Below are 25551 nucleotides of genomic sequence, written 5' to 3' on the forward strand. Positions count from 1 at the left end.
ATTCCGCATTCCACTACCGCGGCCCCATCACACTACCGGGAAAACCGACTGACCCAAGAAGCTAGTCACGCGTTTCTCTCCACCAGATACTCATGAAGATATACCAATAAGTAGGCTGAATGGCATTGTATGCCCAGTTTTAGTAGAAAAGCTCAAAGAAGAGTGCGCTAATCGCTGACCCTTGTTAACCCTCGAATGATCGCGCTGTATTTTATACAACACGTTGAAAGAATCTCGCTTTTTGTACTCTGCATTAGCGTGGTGCTGGCAGTGGTGGTCGACCGATTTACGGAAGATTACTTCTGCTTGGAGCGTCGACGACGCCTACCAGGCTGGTATTGGTGAGGATCGATTTACTACAACGGACAATATTTTATAATTTGAATGCATCACCTGTTCATGGATTTTGTGTGGAGAAAGAAATACGATTTGGCGGACTTTGTTAGATCATGGTTTTCCGATAAACCTAATTTGGGGGAATCGCAATCAAGTTTTCGAACAGCAGACGAAGAGTTGATCTCCTTACATTCACATTTACTGTTCGACACTGCACTCGAAGGAGCGATGTGGAAATCTTGCATACAGAAGAACGACACTACCACACGATAGCTGCTATTCGGTTTTGCAGACGATATTGCTCTTATCGGCATCAATCGGAAGATGCTCCTCGGAAGAAGAGTACAGCGAGAACAGACTTGACAATAGTTAAACTACAGTAAGACGAGTTACATGATTGCGGGCAGATACAGAGGCAGGCTTAATGGTGATGGTGATGGTTCTTTCTCCTTCGCGCAAATGAAAAAAGTAGAAATTTATTTCTCCCTGGTGACAATTTTTTCCCACATCTAAGTCCAGTCCTGGGTCAAATAAATTGCTCCATCTACCCCAAGCTGTGACCGGTTAACAAAAATAAGCTTCCTTTTTTTCTCTCTCCACTGCGGATTAGGCTTGCTGTGGTATGGAACTATGTAGGCAAAAAATGCCACCAACTGTCTCACTATGTTGACTATAAAGATGCCATCCAAACCACAACCGAAGGCAATAAATCACACTAATTGTGACAAATAAGAATTGATGATGTTCGTTGGCGGCCATCAGGCCTATGCTTATAGCTAGACTAGTGTCAGTCAGTCAGTGCTGCGGTAACTCTGTGGCAGAGGTCAACCATGTGGAATGAAATTCATTTATTTCTACTCTGATTCGAAGTGACATTTCGGGGTCATTATGTGGGAGGTTGTGTGATGTTAAAAGTTATGTGTTGGTTCACGATAATCCATGGAATGGGATGGGGATAATTTTGGGAGACGTTAAGTAGTACTGCTGGTTTGGTTCAGAAGGAGATACTTACAATCCAGAAGTGTGGCGACGAGGTGTTGTTACTATTGTGATGCAAATCTACTTTCATTTCCTCTCAACAAGCGCGCAAAGTCACGGTGACCTGGGAAAAGAGTGGAAAGAGAAAAGGGGCGGGTGTCAGTAACGTAATAGATTTAACCAATGATTTACTGTTTTCTTATTGGAGTTATCGTTGATCACGCGATGTGAATAAAAATCGTAGATTCTTCGAATGAGTGTGATCAGTTTTGTACCTTTTAATTCGCCCTGTTATGATTCGACTACCACTTGTGCCAGTGTCAGTGTCAATGGATAATTGACACTGATGGATATTACAAGTGGTAGTCGAAATACATGTATCTGTCAAAGGATAAACATGAATGGGCGGAATTAAAAAGTACTTTCATTCGAAAAGTGTATTTTAAGAGTATCGAAAATTCAGTACAACGTCTTGGATTCTTGTTGTTCAAAAAATCGGAAATAGATTGTATGTTCTGGGTGAGCGAATGTATCATCAATTCTGCTATCCCCTTGAGCAAAGATTTTTGCAAATATCTTTCAAGTATTTTGTTCGAAAATTCGTCCACGATTCCACCGTGAATCAATGAGAGATCGTACAAAACCAACAAGAAATTTGCCGAAAAACCCGCAATGATCTCAACATCGTTATCGGATCCCGCTCAGAGAAGACGACCATCTTAAATTTCGCTTAACGGAAAGTAATTCTATTTTCAATTAGATTGCGGTTGGGAGCTGCGCCGCCGCTGATATGGTTGCGGTCGTTGTTCGGTAAAGATAATTTATATTTAGACAGCTAGGTCATAAATTTGCGATCATTTCTGCCTGCGTCGTCAAACAATCCGCCAGTAGCAGCAAAGTGAGCACTAGCTACATAAATATAGCTCAAAACGGCTGGAGTTGCGACGATAGACGTCATCGCATTTGCTTGAAATTGTCCGTCGTCACTTTTTGCAGCAAAAATAGGATACGTGGAAAATATAGGGCGCAAGCATTTATGTACTCCTGCCTTTATTATTATTCAATGGCACAGCTTTATAGGCTGCGTACACATATTCTTATATGAGCAGCACGAAAAAACTCACCACACGTGTACCTGTAGGTACCGACGGACGAGCCGCGCCAGGAAAAATCTTAATCAAGATGGTGCAGCAGGTTGAATTAGCATTTAAATTGCCACTTTGGAGGTGCCTCAGTATGGTTTAACGGTTCGCTGGAAGTATGGATGGGCCTCTGTTGTTGGTTCTGCTGTGCTAGATACAAGTGCGTTCAGTCGCTAAAGCCCGGTGTTAACAGGCACATGTTGGCATCGGGGAAATGAGCTGTAGTTTTTAGTGAAAATGGCCCCCGTCAAACAGGTGTGCTAGGGCTTTTTTTGAAAAAAAAAGAGAAAGTAATAATTAGGATATATATTAGACTGGGTCAACAAAGTCGATTTTTTGTAACAAAGCTTTTTCGATTCATTTTGGCGTCCAAAACAACTGTGCGAAATTTGGGAGCGATTGGTTGCGATTGAAATTTGTATGGAATTTATTATGGGAAAACGAACTTTTTTTGCATTTTTCTGGTAAATCGATTTGTTTTTGTCTAAAACGATCTAACTAATGACATCCAAGTATAGCTTAGGATATGCCGAAAAACTTTGCCAAAGGCCGCAAAGTAATCCGGCACTTAAAAAAAAAAATGATAACGTACAGATTGCCCAGTGGTGCTTAACATTTAACATGTAAAGGAGTAACATCAATAATGAAATCTCAATTTTTGGCCAAGTTACCAAGCGAATAACTTTTTTCACAAGCGTCGGATCACTTTGCGGTCTTCGGCAAAGTTTTTTTGGCATATCCTAGACTATACTTTGTTTTGGACGCTAATACAGATTGAAAAATCTTTGTTCCGGGTTGATGCGATCAAATTTAAATGTTCTCCATACAACGTTGACCCACTCTAATATATATACTAGCGTGGGACACAAAAAGACATTTTACTCCTGTACACTTTTTGAGTTCCATTTTGGTCCCATATCAACTGTGCAAAATTTCAGATCGATCGAAGAAACTATATTTTAGCGCCAACCATTTTAAGTTTACATACGATTTAGTATGGGGAAAATCACTTTTTCAATGAAAAATCGCCACAGGTTGCCCCTTAACCCCTAAAAATAAATCAATGAATGATTTATATTGGGAATTTTACGAGGAACCAACTCTCCGAAGACCGCAAAGCGATCTGTGGCATGTGGAAAAAGTTATTGACTGAAAACCGAATGGCATGCAAATGCTGTTTAACATGTAAGGAATAACAATAAATAATAAAATCTCGTTATTTTATCGATCGGGTGAGGCCTAATAACTTTTTCCACGAACGTCGCATCGATTTGCGGTCTTCGGAGGTTTGATTCCTAGTAAAGTATTCTACAGAAATCATTAATCGACTTATTTTTAGGGATCAAGGGGTGACTCCTAGCGATTTTTCTTTGCAGGAGTAAAATTTCCCCATAGTAAATCGTATGGAAAACTAAGAATAGCGGGCGCTAAAATATAGTTTTTCCGATCGATCTGAAATTTTGCACAGTTGATATGGGACCAAAGTGGAACTCAAAAAGTATACAGGAACTTGAGTATTTACATTTTTTGTATTCTCCCATATAAACCGTGTACCAGGCTAATATATACCCCTTCTTCAGTCTTTGCCCCTATGTTCCTCCCAGTGGCGTAGCTAGAAATTTGCTGTGGGAGGGGTTTTCGATGTGAGTATCATTTTGTATCATTTTGTAAATACAGGGGATAGACAAATTGATCGGGACAGGCAAAATTTCCTTTTTCCAAAAAATGTTCAACTAGCTGTAACTTTTTGAAAAGTGCATCAAATATTCTAAAAATTTAACTGTAAGTTGATCAACAAGTTGTGTAACAGTGGTCAAAATTTGAAAATCGAACTATTATGCACAAAGTTATAAAGATTCTAGAAAAAGGTATAATTATCCGATAGCCAACTTTGAGCTGTTATATCTCCGGATTCAATGCGCCGAATGCGATGAAATTTTGACCATTTATGACTTATATGATGAGCTCTGAAAAACGTTTAATAAAACTTGAACATATTAACAAGAGAGAAAAAATGTAGCGATTTCATTAATTTTATGATTTTTGAGTAATTTGGTCTATTTTTAATAAGCATCCCATTACTTTTTCAATTTATTGCGGGCTCTGTTGTTATTTCCCTTCAAAACATATTCATATTCAAGTCAATTAGAGGGAATTGAAAAGAACTATAATTAGCATCTTGAATTTTGAATCGATGTTGAAGTTTTGAATTATTTGGTGTTTTATCAGAAAAAACAATCTAATCGTTATAATTTTCTTCCGTGTAAATAATTTTAAGTTTTCACAGCTCATTATTCAAGTCATAAGTGGTCAAAATTTCACTGCATTCAGCACATTGAATCCGGAGATATAACAGCTCTATAATAGCTTACTTAGTACTTTTTGAGAAACTTCAATCATTTAAATGCTTTTCAAAACATGTGACTTGCACCGTTTCGTGGCAAATTTCACTTCAAATGACCCATCAACTGTACGCCCTGTAACCACGGTGCTGAATTCGTGTTGCATACAAATATACGGTGTATTTAGAGTGCAATCATTACTTTGCATGAACACTTATCAGAAGGCCGTTAACCTCCATTCAGGACATTTGTGCCGAAAGCATGAACACTTAAGTTTAGTAAATAAATAAAATAAATAAACCCTTGACATTCAAAATACACTCAATTCTGTTTTTACACGTTGGATGCGTCCGCGCAAAAAAGTTCGTGTAAAAAAAGTTCGTGTAGAAAAAGTTTGCATAATTTCGAGAAAATCGCGTAAAAAAAATCGTGCATAATAAAATTGCGTAAAAAAGTCGTATAAAAACAGGATTGAGTGTACTTTGCCAAATAAACCATCTTTTTAACACTTTCTTAATCCTGGTACACTTAGCGCACAAGACAGTCATATCAATAGATAAAACTGATGTAGATCTAGTTGTTATTGTTCTATACCAACAAAAATGAAGTAATAACCAAATCATAAAACATTCTCTGAAGACTGCATCCCTCTAAGATGCATATACAGAACTCTTAAGGACAAACGTCTTAAAATCCCGCTTAAACAATACATCAAAACTTCAGACGCACAAAAATGTAGCAACTACCGACCTTAAGCGTTTTTCTGAAGACTGCAACCTTCTAGGATCAATGTTCCAGTATTCTGGAGAGACATGCAAAAAGAAAACAATGTCTAGAACAGCTGCAGTCAATCTAGATTAAAATCGAAGGCTTGTAAATCAATAAATCCATTCCTTCAAAAGTTCCAACCCTTCAGGATGCATATCTAGGACACCACATGAACATATTAAAAGGATACAACTGATTTAGTTCAGTTAAAGTAAATTTAGATCAAAACCGAAGATGTAAAAATGCAGGACCAACCAATCCAAAGCACTCTTCCGAAGATTCCAACCCGCTAGGATGCATATCGAGAACACTAGAGCGTTCTATTGAAAGGTTATAGGGTAAGTGTACCAATTATGGCTATAGTACCAACTATTCGCCATAGTTGATTTTCACCCTTTAACGATGTAAATCAACAAGAAATATTTTGTGAACAACAGACCACGTTCACAAAAGATGGTCGCACTCATTTAAACTCCACATTTGGCTCAAATCATAGTAGAAATAAATCATTTTCCTTAAAATTTCGGCTTCCTTGCACCCTTTTTCGCCATAGTGTACCAGTTATGGCTAACCCCATAAGAAATGCATGCAAATAGTGCGAAAAGGAACCGAAGTTAAAAAGTATGTCCATAACTGGTACAGGGTTCCTATCATTGCACACGCCGTAATAAATAGTAAAAGTGGGTTTGACTCAGATTTTATATTTTTCCTGTAAAGTATGGAAACTAAGCTGTCTTTTAACTAATTGGTGACATTCGTTGGTCTTCTCGTTATTTTTTGTATAAATAGCTCTCCTTAGGTAGTGCCATGATTGGTACACGCACCCTGCTTATCTAGATCAGTGTTGCTACGCCGAAGTGAGTTCAATAAAATAATTGAACAGGTCTAATATTGAACCTGTCTAGTCTAGCATAAATGAATAAGCATGACAGCTCACACAAATTCATGCACAATAGTGGTAGTGTAGATAGGCAAAACAAAATATCACAACACAAAACAGCTGTTGAGGAGGGAAATAGTTGCTATTCGTTATTGGAAAAAGAATAGTTGTGATTTAGTGATAATTGACTTCCAAATTTCCACCACAATTTGAGGTCGAGTAATTTACAGGTGCAGTGATATTGAGCGTCAAAATTAAGATTCCTCTCGAGATAGTTTTTACGATTCTATAGTGACTGTGAAGATTGTAGGAAATTGATAATGTTATTCTAAAATAATGAGTAGATGATTTGCTTCGGTGTCCCGAGACATGTGCTCGTTGTTAGGGGCAACGAGAAGAAACGGTCATAGTAGTCGGGAACCTACTTGGAAGGCAGAATTGACTGAGACGTGGTGATATAAAGACGCTGTTTCAGAGTGCAAGTAATTGAAGAATTAGATTATCTGTTCATCATCTGATCGTGGTTTATTAAATCCAGGATTGAATCTTACTTTGGATTCGAGCTAGTCCCTACAATCTGGCGACGAGGATAAACTCAGGTAAGCTTAAAAAAAGCAAAGTTGAAGCTGGCTGAAAAGCGAAAAAAAAATGCCTGGGCTGGGAGAGTCCACTGAAAGAAGTTGCTTAAATGCGTTATAATAATTGAAAATATTCAGTACATCCCGGACCGGGAGAATCCACTTTGAGTAAATGCTTATGCGGTTACAGAACTGAAGCAATTCAGTAAATCCCGGACCAGGAGGGTCCACTATGAGAAGTTGCCTAAATGCGTTGTAAATGTCCCGGGCTGGGAGAGTCCACTGTGGTAATTCGCTTAAATGCGGTGTAATTACTGAAGAAATTCAGTAAAACCCGGACCGGGAGGGTCCAGACTGCCCAGCCAGCAATTTGGTTGCTATATCGAAGTTGCAACTGAAATAGTCACACATATATAGAACCAAAGAAATCGTATTCAATGCACGAAACAGGCATATACATATTAAAGTGGAGGCCATATCGAAACATGTATACGATTACTGCGATTCCATCCAACATGATTTACGATTTCTCGAAAAAATTTTACGATTTCGCCGATTTTATCCGTCTAAATATACGATTATGCATGATCTTATTACGATTGAGAGTACCAATATACGACTCAAGATTTTCAAATAAAAAAAAAATTGGTATTCAGTGGGAATCGAACTTAGGTCCTTTGATTGAAAATTACGCGTTATCTCTATTGGCTATATTGCCAAGTTGAAAATAGAGAGTTCAAGGTGAATGGCATGGTACGAATAAAAATTAGCATGATACGGTGCGAGACTTGTGGTGGGAGCGTTGTTGTTGTGCATTGAGTGGCACCAAAAGTTGTTGCCGTGCAAGAGGCCCGGAATTGAGATCGTTGTTGGAATCTATACATCACTTATTGTAAGTCATCTGCTGTATATAAATAGTATGAAAACCTATATATTTGGTTGAAATTATTGCTACCATGGTTGGAAAAACACAAATTTGTTATAAATACCATTTTTTTTCTTTTTCTCCATCATACAAATTTGTGAACAAAACCATTTACGATTTCCGAGATTAAGATTCGACTATGAAAAGTGCAGTAACAATCATATGCGACTGTAAAAATGAATATACGATTTCTACGATTTCATTCACTTCGTATACGACGCAATTGTGACGCAAACGATCAATTTACAACATTGTTATAGTGGTATACGATTTCACCGATTTTCATCATACCTTTGGGTAGCAAGCTCGATTTAGCAGATTCATATACGATGTGAAGCGACGATTTCCACGATTCAAAGAAATCATATATACGATGCTAGCGAACTTGCAGCTTAACACTAAGAATGTATGTTTTTTTCACGATTCTATCCGACTTTGTGCGATCCTACCGATTGTATCTCGCACCTTTTATGATCGGAGACGACTATATGAAACAAAATCGCAATTGAAATTAAATTTTTCATGAAATGCGATTTTACGCAATCATTGTCAACAAATATACATATTATTATACAATTCTGATTCAATATATGAAAATATACGATTTTTTCCTCACAATGATTTACGATATGTGGTTGGCTGGGTGTTATTGGTTGGTAATGTTAAGCTAGTCAGCACTCGTGGGTTGTTGTTCGCGATTCGCGCAAATGGGAAAGATTTGAATGTTAATTATTATAGCATCCAAGGGCTATATGCTGGCGATATAGCATAAGCTGCTGCAATCCCCACTTGGTCTCTGTCAGTAACAGGACTAACAGAACGAAAAAGAAGAAGGGCTATAAGCGATCTTCACAACAAATGGATTCTAGAAAGAACTGAAACAATCATCCATATCAACCAGCTTACAGAAAAGTGGTAAGATGACAGAGCTGAACGTTATACCGCAGAGTTTTGCTTACAATAGCTTTAACATCGGACGCTGGACTGAAGTATGCCAATTTCATTCGAAAAAAAAAACTGCTACATAGGGTGACGATGGGTATTATCGGCAGGTTTGTTCTCTTCGTCATGGGGTTTTTTTGTGGGCCGAATTGTCTGAAATTGGGGCATATAACTCAACTTGGTTGGGAAGGATTTGAGGCCAACTCTGAGACCTACAGGTTTCAAAAAACCCCCCATGACGAAGAGAACAAAACTGCCGAGAATACGTAAGTTCCCCTACATGAAAAAAAGCAATTCGGGGAACACAGTGATTAAAACGAAAGTGGAAATGAATAAAGAAAACAATAAAAGGTTACATATAAAATATAAATACAGATTTTCTCAACGAGCAGTGCATTGTAACGCGAATAGAAAGGAGTATTGGATGAATAAGGGCAGCAGTGTAGAAACAATGTAAGTTACCTCAAATTAGCAACATGGGCAAACCAGAGCAACATTATAAAGAAGTTTGTGAAATAGGGTAGACTCGCGGAGAAATTGACCAATGCTACAAAACTGTAGATAGGTCGTACTTGAAATAAAGAACAAACAATCAGAAAAAGATTTTGTAACGAAGCGTTTTACAATAAATACTTTATTTTACACTTATGGAATAAAAAAGCAAAAGGAGGATTGTAGGAAATTGATAATGTTATTCTAAAATAATGAGTAGATGATTTGCTTCGGTGTCCCGAGACATGTGCTCGTTGTTAGGGGCAACGAGAAGAAACGGTCATAGTAGTCGGGAACCTACTTGGAAGGCAGAATTGACTGAGACGTGGTGATATAAAGACGCTGTTTCAGAGCGCAAGTAATTGAAGAATTAGATTTTCTGTTCATCATCTGATCGTGGTTTATTAAATCCAGGATTGAATATTACTTTTGGACTCGAGCTAGCCCCTACAAAGATCAACCTGCAAACGGAAAGGAAAGCAACAGCATTTGCCTAAAAGATATCCGTAAGTAGATTGTGAAGAGAAATGGTGAACCGCAGTCTTATAACAGGTTACATTTATGTTGATAACCAAGCATTCGTGAACGACAAGTAGTCTAGGGTATCGGTACCTAACACCAACACAAGTTTACAACCGGAAAAGTTGAAAATATTTAGCGGGCAAGGAAACCGCTTCTTGTAAGTAGATTTAGATTAACAATAAGGCTTGGAATGGATTTAATTGAATGTAAAATAAAGTCAGTTTTAAGCGTTGCTGAAAATCAGTCAGCTGCTTTGGAAAATTTGGTTTCCCTTCGGGAACAATCAGTTTCAGCAGATCTAGATCAAAATCGAAGACGTAAGAATGTAGTACCACTCAATCTAAGGCACTTTGTCGAAGACTCCAACTGTTGCTGCGTCGCCTGGCCTCACTGTACAGCTGACTGAGTCCGGCTCTGATAAGGTCACTCACACTAACTTACGTGATAAGGGAATATCGGTGACAGAACGATGCTACGATGATAATGAGATGACAACAAAACTGTAATCGAAATCTACTCCAACGTGGTGATCTACGAGTGTTTATTTGAGCCAGATTAAACCTAAATTTATTATTCTAAAGCCTTAGTTATAGTTACAATTTGTTATTCCTACTGAATTCTATTTCATACGCCGTTGTGGATTATGTTATGCTAAAGGTGAAACGTTAAATAGTATAGATAAATATCGGTGATTTAATAACCTTGAATTGTTCCTATAGACAGTGTAGAATATTCGGGCAGTGTAGAATATTCGGGCCGCATAATTGTTAGAAAGGGCATTATATCAAGCTTGTGAGTTAGACTGGGATTACCCTTGGCCGTATTTTAACTAAAAAAGCTTCTACAATTACAGCGTCCAGTAAACACACTGCGATCTACATTATTCAAATTAATCTTAAGAATACTAAGCCTACACCAAATTGTAAGTACCTTGCAAGATTGTTTGAATTCTTCTAATTACGGAAATATATTTTAGCTTGAGCTGTTCTATAAAGCTGAAAGAAAGTGTAGTCACTTGGTGTTTTAACACCAACCGTCTGGGATGCATATCGAGAACACTAGAGCGACGTATCGAAAGATAAAACTGATCTATTCAGCAAATCTAGATCAAAACAAAAGACATAAAAATGTAGCACCAATCATTCTAGACAACTTTACTAAAGATCCTAACCCTCTAGGATGCTTGGCAAGAGCACTGGAGCGCTTATTCTTCGAGAGCCGCAATTGATCGTAGTTAAGGATGTTCAAGATAGTTGCCAACATTTTGTATTACCTCTTCACTATGCCTAATTAGTAGAAATTACGTTTTGCAATCATTTAAAGTTGTCCACGCCATTAAGCGTGGAAATATTTTTTTTAGGTAATCAAAAGGTAATTGGTCAATTAACCTCTAAATTAACGACTCATGCAAATATTTAGTTTCCCGAGCAGAAGGGCATACCTTACAAATACCAACATGTGCTCTAATATCTAAAATTGTTATTGCTGCGTTATTCTACGAAATGTTATGAGAACATCACAATAACAGTTGGATGTATTTGAGCAAAGTTTGGTATTGATGTAGTATTTGTTGATTTAGCAGTGAAAATAATAAAAGAACAAGATTTGCTATTACATCATGAAGTCTTCGAACAAATGAAACATTTAATAACAAGAAATGTTATTAGTTTGTTATTCAATAACTTTGGAATAACAAATACAGATATTGAAATTTAAGGTGTGCATTTTTTTTTTTGTCTGTATTAACGAGATTTTTAACCCTTGGCTAGTTCATCTCGGGACCCACGCTTTACTTCCCTTCCGAAGGAAGAACCCACATTTGGTGAGTATGTCGGGAGTGAGATTCGATCCCAGTCTTGTGTTCTAACCACCACACCAGGTCCGCTCCACCACCACCACCACCACCACACCAGGTGTGCATTCATTATTGGAATAATAAGACCTTTTATTTTCTAGGTGTTATTCATACGAAATTTTGGTATTCGTTATTGTTATTTTGCCTCTTAGTACCACCTAATGAAGGGCATATCAAGGTATGATAGTATTTAAGATAAATACCTTGATATGTTATTCACTTGTTATTTTCTTCTGCTCGGGTTTACCAAATTAAATTTGACAGATTAAGGCATTACATTTTAGTAAGTAAACTTGCATGCAACTTTTGGAGGATGACTTGTATGGGAAATATCGTACCTAACATAAATCGCTTAAAACTATCAAATTTGATTTGGTAAAACGAAGTATTTTGCATGAGTCGTTTATTTAGATGTTAATTGACCAATTTACCTTTTGGTTGATTAAAAAAAATATTTCCATGCCTAATGGTTGGCAGTCAAAAAAGCCCAAAATCGCATATTTTGCCCGATAAATTGAGGTATAGTTCAAAATTCTGACGTGCTGGAGCAAATCTGAGCCCGGATTCGGATTCAGCGGCCCAAAATCTGTCAGAGACACATAAGTTTGCTCTTGAGACAAAAAAAAAAAACGTTGCGCTGTGTAATTGGTAGCATCGTCATCTATTTCAAACGAGTAAAGTTGTTTGTCGCCACCCGAAAACAAACTTTCCTCTTACAAATGTGAGACCATTTTCCCAAATCACCGATGGCAGTTGTAGTGGATCGGCTTGCAAAAGGCTTGTGCCAAAATGTGATATTTGTGCTCCAATCAGCAGATTATGTTACGATACACCAAACCAGCGTTAGCTACGTGGCCAACCTATACAGTTTGTTGGCCCAAGCGATTATGGCGGGCCAGTCAATTTTATGGTTGTTGTTTCGTGCGAATCTGTTTGTTTCCCGATCGTTCATCGGCTGTGAACCGAGTGTTTCTCGTAGAGATTTCTGGCTACTAGAATATCAAGGAAGGAAAAGGTGTAAAAATTCACGATAAATAAATGCTGCAATGTTTCTACTAGTATGTAGCTCTAATAATTTCTTTTTTTTTTGTCAAAAGAAAAGTTCATTTTACGTTGGAGTTTGCGTTAGTAATGAGTTATCGATATCGATTTACTAGCGAATAATTCGATTCCGTACAAAGTGTTCCATAGAAACCTCATGTCTTGAATATATTTATATTGCACAGATCCCGCACCATTGATGGCCAACCAACCGTGCAAAACTAGAACAACCGATCCAAACCGGAAACGAATCCGATGCAAAGATCTTGACTCAAATATTTGGCACACTTTTCTCGTACGCCAATAACCATCTTGCATCGCATCGCACCGGACACCGTCGTCACCAGGTTTGCGTGAGTCGAACGAACGACGTGTGACATCAATGAGCAGCAACGAATTCGAGAATGTTGATGTCAATTGCACTTCTAGTGCCATTTTCTGGCTCGTTGTCAGCTGTGCTGGTGCGGCGTACTAGCGGACAGTAGGTTATAGGTACAAAGCAGCAGCAGCTAGCTCGAGCAATTTGAGTTTTGTGTCACGATCGGCTTGGCGCACTGGATGCATGTCGAGCAAAGTGCTTTTTCATTTACGATGACAAGTTCCTATGGCTGTTGGTCGGTTCGCATACCTTATCACAAATATGCAAATGTTGAACGACTGGAATGGGGGCGTTTTCTCTTCCAAATGTTTATGCTGTTAGAAGTGATACTTTGTGTGTTGCATCCGCCATCGCCGTCGTTGTTCTCCAAGTCAAGAGGTTTCGGATGCACAAATGACGGAAATGTTATTATAACCTGTTGTAGACAGTTGACGAGCTTGGAATGTCATACTTTTTAGTCAGGAGCAATTGAAATTAGGCCCATATAGCCACAGCTGTAATGGCGTGTGTATCCAGCATGACCATGACGGGGTCGATTCCCAGTCGGTCCAGGAAGGTAATGAAAGTTTCCTTGACTTCCTGGGGCATAAAGTAACTTCGTGCCTACCACACGATATACACATGCAACATGCCCATTGGCAGAGAAAGCTCTCAGTTAATATGTAATGTAATTTTCACCTTAATTTGCTTACAAATTTTCCCTGTCCACAGTTGTCAAGCCTTGCACAATCAATCTGACCTCACCGGAAATGTACCCTACATAATTTTCACCGTTCCGCAAATCCACACAATCAATCATCGATTCCATCATCCGCCACCTCCGCCGAGCAGTGCAGTGGCCCGAAAAGCTCTCGCACGTCACCAAAGAACTCCATCATCGGCCGTAAAAATTATTTCCAAACGACTTACTCAATAAGTTCTTCCGCCTTCTTTTGTGTCCGTTCTGCAGCAGCAGTTTTATGTTTCATTAAGCAATGGGCAAGGGCGCAACGGCACAGGGCTCCAACCGAAATGATTGGTCGGTCGATTAACCTCAGTTGGTCCCAGGGGGTGCTGATATAATAAATCATTTCGCAGACATTAAAAACTGACAATGGAATAGTGGTGGTGAAGAAAGAAAGGTGAAATTGCCAAAAGGCCGCGCACTGAGATTGCGGCTTGCCAGTTGTCGTCGTGCCCATCGTTGTTATCTTGCAATCTATTTACCTACGGTACGAGGAAATGAAAGGGGAAATGAGGGCAATGAAAGGCCACACAAAAGACCACCTCAAACCAACATAATCGGGATAATTAGAAAAGTTTACCCCCTTTCACCGTCCATAGTTTGCGTTTGTGCGGTGAGGTACGACCATTGATCTATCAGTGGAAAATGAGATAAAACGACGAGTGGTATGCGACTGCCACAACCACGATGTCCGTGGAAAGGAACCAAGGATTTTCAAGTGGAATGAGTGAAAGTTAGACCCTAAATCAAGGAAATCGATATTGGAAGGATTGCGGATCAAGTATACTACATACTTTGTTTACCATCACGCAGAGATATTGCCTTTTCGTCTCAAATGGAGACGCATGGTTGTCCATTTCAATAGTATTTTACTCTTCTAAGGGTCGATTTCTTCACCTCGGCTTAACCGGTAAGCCAGGCTTTCCCATATAGTTAAACCAGGTTTAACGCTTAAGCCAGGGTGAAGAAATTGGCCCTAAGGGCCAATTCCTTCACCCGGGCTTAAATTTTAAACCAGGCTTAGCAAAATGTTAAGCCGAGCTTAACTTTTTTTCGATTTCTTCACCTCGGCTTAACCATTAAACCCGGTTTAATAAAGCTACGGTTTACGTTAAGTGTGGCTTATTTTAAGCGGTGCTCTGAGGTGGCTTAGCAGCGCTAAGCCAGGCTTAAGCCGCAAATTGAAGAGTTTGGGTTTCTTCACCTGCTTCATGGATAATTTTTTGTAACAGCAGAAAATATTTTTAATAAAACATGTACACTTAGGAACGATACAATTGTAACACGTTTTGATACGGATGGAGGCGATGATAAAGAAAATGATAATCTACAGCCGGTGCGTCGTCAATATAAAATATTAAACATCGGTTTTTGGTACAATCAAGTTTTTACATTAGATTGAAAGTCTTCAAAAAGGCACCTTGTTGATAGTTTTGGAGTCATCCTGATTTGAAAGTCGAAAGTACATTTGCATTGAAGTTTCTTTTTATTTTAATGCGGTCCTTCCATAATGTCAGGTCACAATCTGTCACAATAAACATATTTTTGTCTGTTATGGTTCAAGAGATGTTATTTTATTAACAAATGAGCTTAGGATGACACTCAAAAAAAAAATCTTCTTATAACTTTTCACACACTAATTTCTTACAAAAATTTAGTTCAAAGCACGTTAAGCCCATCATATTCAACATTTTGGCTCATAATTCTAAATATAAAAAGTATTACTCGTGGTGTACTTCTAAACTTGACTTAATTTGAATACCTAATAGGGTGACGTTGGATATTATCGGCAGGTTTGTTCTCTTCGTCGTGGGGGGTTTTTGTCGGCCAAAATGCCTGAAACATGGCCATATCATTCAGCTTACTTTGGAAAGATTTGAGGCCAACTTTGAGTTCAATAGATTTCAAAAAACCTCCCATGATGAAGCGAACAAAACTGCCGAAAATACGTAAGTTCCCCTATCTAAAAATGACGCAAGTGGATGTATGTTTTTGCAAGTAAGCACTATGAAATTTGATTTATATTTGCCATATCGCAACGGACTAGTTTTTCGTATTACCTATACCAAGAGCTTGCCAAATTGTCACGGTTATAGTAGGGGAGACTGAGGAGACTTGATCCCTGGGGAGACTTGTCCCCCCCCCATATTTGCTCGGAATCAAAAACATTTTTCTTCTAGCATATTTTTTCCAAAACTACTCCTGGACAAACGACTATGTTTTGGCTACAAGTGATTTTAATTGTACATTGCATTATTTTTAACGGCTGATGGTTTATTTTCAGTCCTTCAGAAATCTTTTAGGCGATTCCGAAAAATCTCAAAAACTTTGTGAAAATTGAACCAAATCGTGTCAAAATTTCACAGCACATAGTTTAAATAAAATACTTTCAAATTTATTTATCCAAATAAGACTGTTGTTAACATACCTTAAGGACAGACTTGTTAGAATCCCAAAATGGCCTCCACAATGGCCGACTTTGCCACCTACTCACGATTTCGAGCGCACAAATCTCTCTGTAAACAAAACCAGCGCACTTGATCTTTTTATTTGAAGCTTATTACAAGTGAGCAAGAACAGAATAATAAAATGCACTGTTGTTTGAAGCTTGCTTCTTGAGATTTGTGCGTTTAAAGTTCTGATGCACTGTTGAAGCGGGATTTCATGACGTTTGTCCTTAATTAATTCAGCTTAGTATACACAACAGTGACATGGGGAGACTTGATCCCTCGAGGATTACGCACACATTATACATGTGAAAAATAAAATTCCATTCCGAAGCCCCTATTTACTTGGAATTGTAGTCTATTCAACGATAACATGTGTCAGATAATTAGGCTGACACAAATTCTATTTTGACTTTTTGTCTCCCCCCTTCAAAAAATTTTGGCTGGATTTTGCATTTTGAGGGGGCAGATGAAAAAATATTTATCTAAATTTCGGGGTTTGGTGAAAATTCTTTAACACATCCGATGAGTTTTAAATATTTTTCAGAATCAATGCTTTATTATTTTTATCCCCCCCCCCCCTCGACCAGCCAAAGAGTGGTGGGACAAAAATTGAAATAAATATTTGTAACGGCCTTATAACTCGGGGGATCAAGTCTCCCCATTTTGAAAATACGGCATATCCTTAAAAATTTAAGGAAATCTTACAATTTCAAACACTCCATATTCATCAAAAATACAAGAAAACTCGAAAAGAAAATGAGAGTCTTCCATCTGGAATTATTTTCCCTTTAAATAAACCATGTGCTCAAAGGGGGATCAAGTGTCACCCATTTTTGAAAAATACATCATAAGACATGCCTCCATAAAAACACAGTTTTGAAAACTTTAACAATAATTTAAAGGCATTCTGTTGTGTATTAACTTGCGATAGATGTTTACCTGTCATTTTGTATGGAAATCGGATCTAGTTTTGTGTTTTTTTCTTAAAGTTTCAGGTGAATTAAGAAAAAGGGATCAAGTCTCCCCAATCTCTCCTACAGCTTGCTTGAACAAAATTTAGTGTCAAGCATGATGGACATGACCGTTCCCACCGAGCCACCGCAAAGCACGATGGTACTGATAAAAATGATCATATTCTACTGATTTGTTTTTCATTGCAAAAATTTTTACAGCGCACATGTAATGTTATTTTTTCATGATGAATATTAATTGCCTTTTTCGAAGATATTCGATGACATTGAATCTAGATAGGTCGTAATTACATTTTCAGCACTGCAAAAAAAATGTTCCGTTTTAAATTTAGTACAAGGCAGCGTGCATCGTATTAACACATTTTTATATTAAAATCCTAAATCTTTTGTATGGGTAGTAACGCACGATCATATTTTTTCTTTCCTTTAGAGCGTTACGTAATTTGTGAACGGCACCTAAACATTTTTAAAGTAATGTTTAAAAAAACACCTATGAATGGAATAAAAGTGGAATAAACTGTTTCTTTTAAGGGATTTCAGTTTCTAGTTGAACTTCAACTTAACTGTGGCTTTCATTGAATGTACTCAGTTCAAGATTTTAAACATCGAAAAATGGTCTGGACTCTGGAGCATCTCACGACCAACACATTTTCAAAAACTCATTATCGAAATGCAACTCTAACAGGGCGATAATGGAGATTATTTATTCGAAGGGGATTCTTGATACCAAAACATAAAATCAACATTGCAACTTCTGTTATGCAATAATGTGGCACTTCAACTTTGTACAATGGAAGGCAAATTTGAACACCAAATGTTGTGGAACGATCATGTGGAGTAGGTACTAAATCGAAGATCTTCTAAAATATCAACAGTCTAGGTAGATCATCATTATTAATTTCCTTCTGCATCCGAAAAATTTACCGAGCGATTTCGCTTTTCATGCTCAAGTTTCAGCGGATGTTTTGTTGTTGTTACTCCATACTGCATATAACGGGCATTTCAAAATATCGGCGGCTTAAAATGACGTTTCCATTGGAAAGTCACTGGAATGATATGGGAAATTTCGTTAAGCTTGGCTTAGCGTAAGCCATCGCCTTCATTTGCTAAGCCGGTGTGAAGAAATGCAAATATTTAAACCGGGCTTAAGAATCTGGCTTAACTTTAAGTGTGGTTTAAGATAAACCAGGTTTACGTCGTTAAGCCGGGTAGGTGAAGAAATCGGCCCTAAGATGTAAGCTTTTTCGCACTATGATGGTGTAGTGTAGGGGAAAGTGGGGTAATATGCTATTTTTCAAACTTTCGTCATTTTCAATGATAAATAGTCTCATTTGTTAGGCTTTCAAAGTGGTAACAGCAACTAGACAATATTTTCTTGATACTTCAACAAAAATATAGGGGAAAGGGGGGCATAGCGCCCCGGCTAAGTATATGTGGTCATGAACCTCAAAAGATGCTTATTTTAAGGTCGTATTATGAATGGGAGAGCAGTTTACTCCTTTACCTAAGAGACTTCAACTTTTGACCCGTGTGCCCACAACATTTCCCATTCAAATAAACAATTCAAAAAAGTATAACTTTTTTGGTGCCGGGAAACTGCAGGAGGCAAAACGCCTTTTTGGATGAGGCAAAACGCCCGATGGCATTTCCCGCTTTGACTTGTTGTGAAATACCAAGGGGTTCCACCGAACTCTTCCCAGCGGCAAATGAAGGAGTAGGAGGCGCGTGGTGGTTTAATGGCTTGATTCCATATAATCAGCGCGCAATGTCTTAATTTCTGTGCGCTGCAAATTAGGAAATCTTCCCAAATGAGGAAAATCGTCGTTTTTCACGCTTTTCTTTCGACAATAGCAGCCGTTCTTGGGCTTAACCTGCTCAGTTTTAGTTCTAGTTTGTTTGTATCTAACGAAAACTTCCACAATATGATGAAATCGCGTGAAGGCGTTTTGCCCCCGAAGGGCGTTATGCCCGCAGTTCCTCTACATAAAACTAATGCATTTTCCTGGATTTTTAGCGATGTTAAAAACTGATTCGTAAGACGGAAGTGGTGCAAAAAGGTCATCTGCCTTGGGGTAAGATGGCACTTCATGAAAGCATTCAAAAATTATGTCCATCATTATTCGGCCATTTTTTACTTCTTTTCACTCCTCTGTCCCGCTTTTTTAGTTTACTCAATACAGGGAATGTCACCCCCTCCCCTTACCTTACCGGTCAGGCTAAGGCCGGGGTGGCCTCTGCTGTACATAGTAGCCGCCTCCATTTCACTCGGTCCATGGATGTTTGTCTCCAGTTCCGCACTCTGCGTAGGGTCCGCAGATCGTCCTCCACTTGGTCGACCCACCTAGCTCGTTGCGCTCCACGTCTTCTTGTACCGGTCGGATGACTCTCGAGAACCATTTTAGTCGGGTTGCTATCCGACATCCTGATGACGTGACCCGCCCACCGTAGCCTCCCGATTTTCGCGGTATGGACGATGGTTGGTTCTCCCAGCAGCTGATGCAGCTCGTGGTTCATTCGCCTTCTCCAAGTCCCGTCTTCCATCTGCACTCCGCCGTAGATGGTACGCAACACCTTCCGTTCGAAAACTCCAAGGGCGCGTTGGTCCTCTGCACGTAGGGTCCATGTTTCGTGTCCATAGAGGACGACCGGTCTAATCAACGTTTTGTAGAAGGTTAACTTCGTGTTACGGCGAACTTTATTCGATCGTAGAGTTCTGCGGAGTCCAAAGTAGGCACGATTTCCTGCCACAATGCGCCCCTGAATTTCTCTGCTGGTGTCGTTGTCGTCGGTCACCAGTGAGCCCAAGTACACGAATTCTTCAACCGCCTCGATTTCATCACCGTCGATATGAATTCGGGGTGGCGGGCGCGGTGATTCCTCCCTGGAGCCCTTTGCCATCATGTACTTTGTCTTCGACACATTGATGACTAATCCGATTCGCCTGGCTTCACTCTTTAGTCGGATGTACGTTTCCGCCATCGTCTCAAATTTACGAGCAATAATATCAATATCATCGGCGAAACCAAGCAGCTGAACGGACTTCGTGAAAATCGTCCCACTCGTGTTTATCCCCGCTCTTCTTATTACACCCTCCAAAGCAATGTTGAACAGCAAGCACGAAAGACCATCACCTTGCCGTAACCCTCTGCGAGATTCGAAGGGACTCGAGAGTGTCCCTGATACTCGAACTACGCACATCACTCGATCCATCGTCGCCTTGATCAACCGTATCAGTTTATCCTGGAATCCGTATTCGTGCATAATCTGCCATAGCTGTTCCCGATCGATTGTATCGTACGCCGATTTGAAATCGATGAACAAGTGATGTGTGGGCACGTTGTATTCGCGGCATTTCTGCAGCACCTGGCGGATGGCGAACATCTGGTCCGTTGTAGCGCGTTCACACATAAATCCAGCCTGATATTGCCCCACGAACTCTCTTGCAATCGGTGATAGACGGCGGCATAAAATATGGGAGAGTATCTTGTAGGCAGCGCTCAGTAGTGTGATCGCGCGGTAGTTCCCGCAATCCAACTTGTCGCCCTTTTTGTAGATGGGACACACGATACCTTCCATCCATTCCTCCGGTAATACTTCCTCCTCCCAAATCTTGGTAATGACCCAGTGTAGTGCTCTCACCAGTGCTTCTCCACCGTATTTTAGAAGCTCGCTTGGTAGTTGATCTGCTCCAGCGGCTTTGTTGTTTTCAACCGGCCAACCTCCTCCTCAATCTCTTGAAGGTCAGGGGCCGGAAGTCTTTCGTCCTGTGCACATACTCCAAGATCTGTTACCACGCCACCTTCGGTACTTGCAACTTCGCCATTGAGGTGCTCATCGTAATGCTGCCGCCACCTCTCGACCACCTCACGCTCGCTCGTGAGAATATTCCCGTGATTATCTCGGCACATGTCGGCTTGTGGCACAAAGCCTCCCCACCAAGGATGTTTTCGATCACTTGGCAACCGTTTGACTCATTTGTCCATAACTCAGTTCAGAAGCATAATATTAAAATGTGGTGTTCGGCAAACTTGTAGATTAGTGTTTTTCCTATAATTATCACCAAGGACGCCATATTCTAACTCTTATGTATACGCTGTGAAAGCGCTAGTACCACCTACTCATACTAAACGATCGAAAAATTCCATCGTTTAGTATGAGTAGGTGGTACTAACAGTTTTACGCCGTAAATATTAGAGTTAGAATGTTGCGTCTATGGTGATAATTGTAGGAAACACAGTAACTTACAAGTTTGCCGAATATCACATTTCAATATTATGCTTCTGAACTGCGATGTAGACAAATGAGTCAAATGATTGTAAGGTGATCGCAAACATCCTTGCTCCCCGCTAAACGATGCACGGTGTCAAAATCTCGATTATTATCGAACTTTCATGAACCTTGTATTTTTCTTCGAAAATGACTAGTATTTGGGCTATATATTCATAATCGGGAAACTAGAAAATATTTCATCGGCGAAAATTTTTCCATACATTTTGTATGGGACGAATTTAAGGTTAAAAAAGTATTTATTGAATTTTAGTATGGAAAATCGTCAAAAACTCAGCTGAATTAAAATTTCCCCGATGGAATATTTTCAAAATTTCCAAATGTCACTATTTAGCCGAAATTCTGACTTTCTATGAAGAAAAATCCGAGGCACATGAAAGTTCGATAATAATCGAAATCTTGACACCGTGCGATGTTCGTCATAATTTGAATACCCCCTAACATTTATAGCGCAGACATCAACAACCATGCGCCTCCATGTGTGCCTCAATTCCATTGGAAACACTTGGCTGATAATTAAATCACCAGAAAACCTTAATTGCAAGCACAAAAAACCGGAAGTTGACAATTTTTATTGGGAAATCAAAAGATTTTTTATGAGTTTGGCGGCCTGGCTTCTAGAAGAATATTTGATGCAAATATATCTTGACACCATTTACCTGCAGTAATGACCAAATCACATTCAGGAATGATTTTATGAGTTGGGCCATTTTACCCCATCTTGGCATATTAAGCTTTGTTTCCCTACGTTCAGCGTTCCTCTCTGGGTCATAGACATCCCAACATCCTACTAAGGTTATGCTGTGATCATAAAGGCTCATGTATGTACGCAGCGACCGGTGAAACATAATATTTATCATATCAGTCATTCCATAGAAAAACGATTAAGTGCAACTCCGATTATCGTGAAACTTGGTGGATTTGTAGTTTATCGAAAATTATTAGACCAGTATTTTTTTATTTCGTCATAAGGGTGACCAATTTTCAGATAGGTTGGTCCTAAAAATCAAGGTTTTTCAAAACTAAAATTTTTCAAAAAAATCATAACTTTTGAACCAGTTAACCGATTTTAAACTTCTTTTATTTTGTTTGAAAGTTATTGAATTCTAGTTTTTAGGAAAAATACGTTGAATGGACCAAATTGTGTTGTTGTGAAAAAAAATATGCAAAAATAATAGTTTTTTTCACGTTTTCATGGTCTTCGGACCAAAGAGGTACCCTGGTTCTATATTTTTATCAGAAAATTCAGGAAATTTCGCGTAACATATATAGAAAAACTGAGATGTATGTTGTTTTAATTTTTAAGATATGATTTTTTGAATATCGAGTGTCTTATATTTTAATACTAGCTGCTCTAAAATTGCCTGATATTGTAGGTCATCATACAATTTGTATTGCTTTTTGAGTGATTCCTGATCTTTTTGGTATCCATACATGTCTAAGGATTCAAAATATAGGGTCACTTTTCGACTTTTCACTTTTCACTTTTTTTTCACTTTTCACTTTTTCGACTGAAATGTTACCAAAAGGTATTTTTAATAGATGTATTGTGCCTAAATAACGAGATTGCACCATTTGTTTGCTTAAGATTTGTCCAAAAACCTATTTAAAAAAAAATATTTTCCTTAATATGTTTGCTTCTGTGTTCCTATTGTTGTGGTAGTGTTCCTAATGTTGCAGTATCCCATATGATTTCAATGGGATACCGCAACAATAGGAACAAATACCGCAACATTAGGAACGCAATGTTCTTTCCGATAAAAACGAATAAAATGCTCATAACAACCTCAAAGTGGCAATATTTCGTTATTTTTCCGTAGATAAAGGACAGATTTTATAATTTTCAATTCAATCCATGTAAAAAGTTTGCTGGGGCGATACAATTGTGGTTTAAACATGAACCCAGTGCTTAACTCCTCCATGATCGGATCAGTTACCCTAATCAAATTCATAAAAATGTTTTGTGTGGGAAAATTTGGCCTTTTATTATCAAAAAATCATATCTCAAAAACTAAAAAAACATACATCTCTGATTTTTTGAAATGTTACGCAAAATTTCCTGTATTTCCTGATAAAAATATAAAACCAGGGTACCTCTTTGGTCCCGAGACCATAAAAACGTGAAAAACTAATATTTTTGCTATTTTTTTTGCACAAAAACACAAATTTTCCCATTCAACGCATTTTTTCGGAAAACTAGAACTCAATAGCTTTTAAACAAATAAAAATTTAAACATTGTTATCGGTTAACTGATTTTTTTGAAAATTTTTAGTTTTTCAAAATCTTGATTTTTAGGACCACCCTATCTGAAAATTGGTCACGCTAATGACGAAATAAAAAAAATACGGGTCTAATTATTTTCGATGAACTACAAACCCACCAAGTTTCACGATAATCGGAGTTGCACTATATCGTTTTTCTATGGAATGGCGGGTATAATGATGCCACAAAAGTTCAGCCTATTGGACTTAAGCCACTGCTAATTTCCCCAACAGGAGGAAACAGTGAGGAAAAAAAAATAATGATTACAGTTTTTAATTGTCATGCAAAAATGATCTTTTTCTTTTTAACGTCCCATCTAGGTTTAAGCTTGCTTCTCAGCTCTGCAAGGCCCATAATGGTGATACGGTAAGCGCACGTGTATTCAGTATGGCTATGCTAAGAGTGACGGGTTCGATTCCCGTGTAGTATCATGTTCCATGTGGGATTCAGGAGTTTCTGAGGCTCTTCTTCCTCTCAACGTTTCTACTAGAACTTGGCCTGCCTCTCTTCAACTTAGTGTTTTTTCAGAGATGTAATGAGTGTTTAGGGAGTTCAATGGAGGTTCCAGGGATATTCCAGATGGGTTTCTGAGGGATTCCAGGGAGTTTCAGAGGCCTTTCAGGAACACTTAGGGAGTTTCAGGACTCAGGGGATTTTCAATGGCGTTTCTAGTGGTTTTGGGAAATGGAAAGCGCTAGTTTTTATTATTTCCGACCCAACGTTTCAGTGTAAGGTTTTCTGGTCAAAAACAGTTTAGCTTTTTAAGTGTTTTCTGTGTGTTTGTGTATATTTGAAAGGGTTAAGAGCAAGGGGATGTGAGTGACAAAAAAACACGTTTGAGTAAAGACCGGTCCAGAAAGTATGGACGCACTAAGAAAATACTGGCTTTTCAAAATTATTCATGAATAGTTCTTTTTGAAAGCTACATCCTGTTGGTCAACCTATTTTCTCAGCATTTGTATAGCGGTTTTTGCGATTCCAGCTTTTTGTTTCAAAATACATGAACTTTCAGCGGAACATCATCAAAAAAATGTGCACAAACGATGAACAGAGCTAGAAAGATCACTAAGGAAAAGAGCAAAATATGGTGGGAGTAAGTGAGGAAACCGTGCACCCAGCAATCAGCAAATACGGTGGGGATAACACGTTTAAGCATAGGCAAAAATTGGGTAAAAAATAGAGATCCTGCTAACCCTCGTTTGGAATAACAAATAATGAAGGTATTTGAGCACAAGAAAAAACCTTCTAACTTACACAGCGCGGGGTATGACCAAAAAAAAATACCATTTTCAATTCCAATGTTCATTGTGACAAAGAACATTTGAATTTTAGATCCTATAGCAAGAAGAAACTGCCGAAACGAAGCCCGAAACAAGAACCATCGATCAGTCCTAGTCAACTGAAGACTAGATGCGTCCATACTTTCTGGGGCAGTCTTTATATCCTTTTCGTGGCGAGAATCAGCACTTGCTGTTTAGCGGAAACAATTTGGCATATTTTTTCATCTGTGTGGACTTTGTGTTATGTAATGTAAACTGTTTAAATAATTCAGCCATTACTTATACTTGTATGTGTGGAAACAAACTTTTGTGTACGTTGCCTGTGAAATTTACCACAACAAGGTAAATAAAAAGTGGACGAACCGTAAAACATGAAAACGTTTTATCTTTCGCATA

At 38.6% G+C, this 25551-nt stretch overlaps 1 protein-coding gene across 2 annotated transcripts in view; it reads right to left on the reverse strand.

Moving 5' to 3' along the window:
* The window catches only part of LOC109423925 (uncharacterized), a 223564-nt gene that overhangs the window by 170143 nt on the left and 27870 nt on the right, over nucleotides 1-25551 (reverse strand). The window contains exon 2 of one of the 2 annotated variants that reach the window (XM_062849813.1): nucleotides 1349-1438. In XM_062849813.1, coding sequence (XP_062705797.1) covers nucleotides 1349-1405 — 57 coding nt within the window. In that variant the 5' untranslated portion in view covers nucleotides 1406-1438. Of the gene's footprint in view, nucleotides 1-1348; nucleotides 1439-25551 lie in introns of those variants that run through there. The other variant, XM_062849811.1, reaches the window with a different exon arrangement.

Source organism: Aedes albopictus, chromosome 2 (genome assembly GCF_035046485.1).
Source record: "Aedes albopictus strain Foshan chromosome 2, AalbF5, whole genome shotgun sequence".
In the NCBI taxonomy this organism is placed as follows: Eukaryota; Metazoa; Arthropoda; class Insecta; order Diptera; family Culicidae; genus Aedes; species Aedes albopictus.